Here is a 6,254-nt window from a genome sequence, read left to right on the forward strand (position 1 = left end):
ACAGGTTAACATGTTAGACGACTGAGACATTAACAGGTTAGACGACTGAGAGGAGATATGATAACCATCTTCAAGTACTGGAGGGGCTGTCATATGGAGGATGGTACGGAGTTGTTTTCTGTTGCCCCAGAAGGTCGGACCAGAATCAACGGTTTGGAATTAAATCAGAAGAGTTTTCGGCTAAACCTAAGGAGGAAGTTCCTGACAGTTAGAGCAGTTCCTCAGTGGAACAGGCTTCCTCCGGAGGTGGTAGGCTCTCCTTCTTTGGAGGTTTTCAAACGTTGGCTGGGTGGCCATCTGACAGCAATGCGGATTCTGAGAACTTAGGCAGATCATGAGAAGGGAGGGCAAGGAAGGGTTGCCTCAGTGCTTAGTTCTTGTGGCCCTTCCTTACACGCCCGGGGAAATGCCGATCACCACTTTGGGGTCAGGAAGTAATTGTTGTCCAGGCCACTTTTGGCCAGGGATCCTGAAGGCTTTTTTTGTGTGTCATCTTCTGGGCATGGAGCAGGGGTCACCGGGGGGTGTGTGGAGGGGGAGGTATTTGTGAATTTCCTGCATTGTGCAGGGGGTTGGACTAGATGACCCTGGAGATCCCTTCCATCTCTATGATTCTATGAATCAGAGCCTTGGTCCATCACAGTCAGTATGATCTACTCAGACTGGCAGCAGCTCTCCCGGGTCCAGGCTTACCAAGTGGCGGGGGATCCACATGTCTTCACAGGATCCCTGCCGTGGGGATGGCGATACGTGTTGCACCGCCGTCGCCAGGATGTGACGCGACGCGTCGCTCTGGCAACGGGGCTGTTTGGAGTCCTGTTGCCAGAGCGACGCATAGCGTCACATCCTGGCGAAGGTGGGTGCACCACGTATCGCTGTCCCTGCGGCAGGGATCCTGTGAAGACATGCGGATCCCCCGCCGCCACTTGGTAAGCCTACCCGGGTCTCAGGCTGAGGTCTTCTAAGACTGGCCTCTGACGCTGCTGTGGACTCTGGCTGTGTGTGGTGGCATAACCGTGGAGACCACCACATGGGCACCAGTAGCCGAATTCTTCCCGCAAACGGACCTTGATCACTTCTCGGTCCTGAAGTCACAGCGACCTCTCCCCTTTCTCACCTGCCTCTTCAGGAGGTGAGGCGTCCTGTCCTGGGGTTGCTGAATAAGACGCCAAAGCAGACTGACTCCTCTCCCCCTTTCTCCCTCTAACCTGCAGCCGTGGGCTTCCTGGAGAGCTTGGGGGCCTCGGTGGTCGACGTGTCCCTGCCGGAGGTGGAGGAGATCCGCGTGGCGCATGTCGTCTGCATCCTGAGTGAGATGAGGGACTTCCTGCAGCCGGATTTCAACAACCATTTCCAGGAAATGGTAGATTGGGGGGACGAGGGGGCCGGGTCAGTTTTCGGCTGTCTGTTGTTGTTGTTGTTCAGTGGCACAGTCGAGTCCGACTCTTCGCGACCCCATGGACCACACCAAGCCAGGTCCTCCTGTCTTCCGCCCTCCTCCGGTGTTTGCTCAATTTCATGTTCGTTGCATCGATGACACTGTCTAACCATCTCATCCTTTGCCGTCCCCGTCTTCTTTGACCTTCAGTCTTTCCCAGCATCAGGGTCTTCTCCAGTGAGTGCTCCCTTCTCATTTGGTGGCCAAAGTATTTGAGCTTCAGTTTCATTATCTGGCCTTCCAGGGAACAGTCAGGGTTGATTTCTTTGAGGACTGACTGATTCGATCTCCTTGCAGTCCAAGGGACTCTCAAGAGTCTTCTCCAGCACCATAATTCAAAAGCATCTATTCTTCGGCGCTCAGCCTTCCTTATGGCCCAACTCTTGCAGCCATACGTTACCACTGGGAACACCATTGCTTTGACCATACGGACTTTTGTTGGCAGGGTGAGGCCTCTACTTTTTATCATGCTGTCTAGGTTTGCCGTCGCTTTCCTCCCGAGGAGCAGGCGTCTTTTCATTTCATGGCTGCAGACAAGGGGCCCCTTTTTTGGCTGTCTACTCCCTTAGTATTGTGCCCAAGTAGGCACGCGCAAGGGGGCAGGGGAGGCCTTCTTCCTTGTGTGGGCTTCCTGTCAGTGGTGGAGCGTGTCTTGGCGTGGGTCACTCCTGCTCACACCTTAGGTGGGAACCTTGGGCTGATTGGCCCCACATCTAAGAGGTCCCCCCCAGCCGTCCCTGTTTTTGGTCACCTGGGCTCACCTGAGCCTTTGTGTCCCCCCTCTGCTCCTTTCCTAACAAGTCTTAGTGTGACTCCTTCACCTTTTCACAAGATCCTCCGTTAGCAAAAGTTTCTTTTGCGGACGTTCCACCAAACTTCTGAGGACGGGTACATGCCAGTAGATACATCAATGCAAACGGTCCTATTTTGTAGAACAAATTCAGAGTCCAGTGGCACCGCTCTATTCTGCTGTGGTCAGGCCTCACCTGGAGTCCTGTGTCCAGTTTTGGGCACCACATTTTAGGAAGGATGTTGACAAGCTCGAGCGTGTCCGGAAGAGGGCAACCAGGATGGTGAGAGGGTTGGAATCCAAGTCTTACGAGGAAAGGCTGAAAGAGCTGGGTCTTTTTAGCTTGGGAAAGAGAAGGCTTAGAGGGAACATGATTGCGGTCTTCAAGTATCTGAAGGGTTGTCATGTAGAAGATGGAGCAGATCTATTCTCTCTTGCTTCGGATTGCAAGACTAGATCTACTGGGTGGAAATCACAAGGGAGTTGTTACCGGCTAAATATCAGGAGAAACTTCCTAACTGTCAGAGTGGTTGAACAGTGGAACAGTCTGCCTCGGGAGGCGGTGGATGCTCCTTTGCTGGATTTTTTCAAGCGGAGGCTGGACGACCATCTTTCGGGTATGTTGTAGGGCTCTCTTTCAGCTATGCTCCTGCAGAGTGCAGGGGGTTGGACTAGATGACCTGCAAGGTCCCTTCCCACTCTGACATTCTATGATTCTATGAAAGTTTTATTCAAAGTTTTTATTCAAGTGTGCACACATACGTTGTCAAATATGTTGGAAGGAAGGTGAAGGTTCAGATTTATAGACGGGCTGAACAGCACATTAACATGTAACATGATGATGAAGTTTTAACATACCTGAAGACATGACTAAATAAGAAGCTAAGGTTATAAGGTCAACAGCTGTAAAGCAATAAATATGTCAAATTAAGCCCAAGACTTATTTATTGCTTTACCACTGCTGACCTTATAACCTTAGCTTGTTATTTCGTTTTCTCTTTGCATATTTTAAAACCTCTTCATCACTTTACATGTTAATTTGCTGTTCAGCCCCTGTCTATAAGTCTGAACCTTTACCTTCCTTCCAGTGTATCAGAGGAAGTGTGCGTGCACACAAAAGCTCATACCTTGAATAAAACTTTGTTGGTCTTAAAGGTGCTAGGTAAAGGTAAAGGTTTCCCTTGCTTGAAAACCAGTCGAATCCGACTCTAGGAGTGCTGTGCTCATCTCTGTTTCCAAACCTAAAAGCCAGCCGAAGACGTTTCCGTGTTCATGCTGTTACCTTCTCACTGAAGCGGTACCCATTTATCGACTTGCAATTTCTTGCTTTCGAACTGCCAGGTTGGCAGGAGCTGGGGCCAGAGACACTTGGGTCTCGAACTACCGCCGTTCCGGTCTGCAGCTCAGCGTCTTAACCTCTGAGCCACCGCAGCCCCCTTAAAGGTCCTACTGCTTCGGACCAACATGGCTGACCATCCAGTCCTATTTTGTGGTCTGTTTCCCTGATGACCTAGCAAACCAGATACTACTTGATGGTTTAACAACTAAGACAGTATTCATAAGACTCCCTCTAAGTTGTGGAGTCTTGTGAGCAAAAAAAATCTACTTTGTGAGCTACTATTGGCATTAAAGTTGTGAGCGAGCGATTTGGCTTCTGCATGGATTAGTTTTCTCTGGAGTCATCCTTCCTGAGCTAAGACAAAAATGTGTGAGCCGGAGGCTAGAAAACTGTGAGCTAGCTGACACTGACACAGCTTAGAGGGAACATTGGCTGGGCGTCTACATAACGAATACCAATGGAGTATTAAAATCTGGAGAAATCATTCTATGTGGGAGCTGCCTTGATGAAGCATTGAAACAGGGTCCGGGTTGTCCCACTGTCAATGTCTGAAGAAGCGTGTTGAGGCCACGCTGAAGGGCGCCTCCCCCATACTTTTATGCCCTTCCAGCCCTACCTTACACCTGCGACAGCCACTGGACGTCTCCTCTGGTGGATGTTTCTCCTTCCAGTTTGGTGTCGTGGTTAGGAGTGTGGACTCTAATCTGGGAGAACCGGGTTTGATTCCCCACTCCTCCTCCACTTGCAGCTGCTGGTGTGGCCTTGGGTCAGTCACAAGTTCTTTCAGAGCCGTTCTCCCAGGAGCAGTCCTCGAGAGAGCTCTCTCAGCCCCACCGACCTCACAGGGTGTCTGTTGTGGGGAGGGGAAGGGAAAGGAGATTGTAAGCCGCTCTGAGACTCTTCCGGGTAGAGAAGGGTGGGGTATAAATCCAAACTCCTACTCCTCCTCTTCTTCCTCTTCCTCTCCCTTCTGCTCCTCCTCTTCCTCTGCAACTGATTGCCACTGCTGAGCTCTGAGGTGGGCTGACCTGCAATGGGCCTGTACATTCCCTCTGCACCCGTGCCAATGTTGTTCTTGCGGACCTGGGGATCCCGGTGGAGACAGGGCAGCTGGCTGACCACGAACAGTCTGCTCTAGGTGGGCGGGGGGATGAAACACGCCCCTCCATGGCCTCCTGTGATTCCTCGTCCGACTGCTCAGTTGCAGCTGGCTGGTGACTGATAGGCACCGAATCCAGCTGTTCTTCATCAGAGGAGTCAGCACTGTCTCCAGGGCCTGGCAGTTCTAGGACACCATGCCCAGTTCCCTGCACCACCTGAGCACCTTTCCCCAATCAGATGCAGACAGGAGTGCTGCTGCTATTTCCACCAGAAGTGTCACCGCTGTGCCCCACCCACATGCCCTTCCAGTTTGGTGTCGTGGTTAAGTGTGCGGACTCTAATTCAGAAGTTCTCTCAGAGCTGTCCTCTCAAGGGCAGTTCTGGAGAGAGATCTCTCAGCCCCACCTACCTCATAGGGGGGTTGTCTGTTGTGGGGAGGGGAAGGGAAAGGAGTTTGTAAGCCGCTCTGAGACTCCGAGTGAAGGGCGGGGTATAAATCCAATCTCCTCTTCTTCTCAAGGACCATGGGCACTTGGGGGCACGGGTGCAGACAGTGCCAGGGGAGGCGCGTGGGTGGATGGGGGGGACGGGGTGCGAAAGGTCCAGGGGGGGGGCGGGGGTGGAAGGGGGGGGGGGGTTGGCTAGCCCCAGCAGAAGTCCTGGGCCCTGGCAGCTGCCCCACCTCAGGGCATGCTGACGCTCACCCTGGAACAGATCTCTGGGGAACTCTGGGGCGATTCGAGCTTGGCGGCAGGGGTGTCCCACACACGGGAAGAAGCCAGAGTGTGTGGCAGAGGGGCCCTGCTTCCCAGTTCTTCGTCTCCGGCTGGCGGAGGATCCGGCTTTAGCCCAGAAGCTGTTGCTGCACAACCTGCAAGTCTGTTTTAGCAGGATCGCTTAGGAGGCGGTGTCAAACCATGCTTCGCTTTGCTCGCTTTGCTTGCCACAGTTATGGGGGGGGGAATCCCTGCAGGGGGAGGGGGTTGAGTGAGCGAGTTAGAGAAGTGATAACTTTCTTGCACCTCCTTTCCCTTTCGCAGGGTCAGGTGTCCTTGAGAGCTTCTCTGTACCAGCTTGAGCTGCAGATAACCAAGACAGATATCTTTCACTTGGTTGGGATGGCAACGCTAGGCGTGGTGTGTGACGCATGCCTGGGGGAAGGAAGGGGCTTTTATTCGAATTATCTGCATTAAGCTTCTACCTGCCCAAAGTCTTCAGTTCTAACACAGTGACTTTCTGGATCGTGCATACATCGCAATAAACTTATCACTGCCGAGAGATAGTTGTTGAGTGTTGGGGTCTGACGGACGGTTCCGCTTGCCTAGACAGAATGCCGCCCAGACACACCCTCCTGGAGTTGACCTGCCATTTGTCTTTTGCAGAATCTGGAGACTCGCCTGAATCTTGCTCTTGCCTCTCAGTTCACAGCTCTGGATTATATTAAGGTAAGAAACAGGTCGTTGGGTGTAGGGAGAAACTGTCCTCGTAGGGGGAATGTTGGGTGTTTCAAGTCAAAACACTTCAGTATTTACAGGGTTAATGATGTTTGTTAAGTCACATGTTTGTTTGTAACCAATCTGTTTAGA

At 52.2% G+C, this 6,254-nt stretch overlaps 1 protein-coding gene across 1 annotated transcript in view; it reads left to right on the forward strand.

The window, feature by feature from the left end:
- Window positions 1–952: 952 nt before the first annotated feature.
- The window catches only part of LOC107125573 (fatty acid amide hydrolase-like), a 13,372-nt gene continuing 8,070 nt past the window's right edge, over window positions 953–6,254 (forward strand). Inside the window, exons 1-2 of the mRNA XM_015428994.1 lie at window positions 953–1,363; window positions 6,051–6,113. Coding sequence (XP_015284480.1) covers window positions 1,316–1,363; window positions 6,051–6,113 — 111 coding nt within the window. The 5' untranslated portion in view covers window positions 953–1,315. The remainder of the gene's footprint in view (window positions 1,364–6,050; window positions 6,114–6,254) is intronic.

The sequence above is a fragment of the Gekko japonicus genome, unplaced genomic scaffold (genome assembly GCF_001447785.1).
Source record: "Gekko japonicus isolate JY-2015 unplaced genomic scaffold, Gekko_japonicus_V1.1 scaffold1361, whole genome shotgun sequence".
Lineage (NCBI taxonomy): Eukaryota > Metazoa > Chordata > Lepidosauria > Squamata > Gekkonidae > Gekko > Gekko japonicus.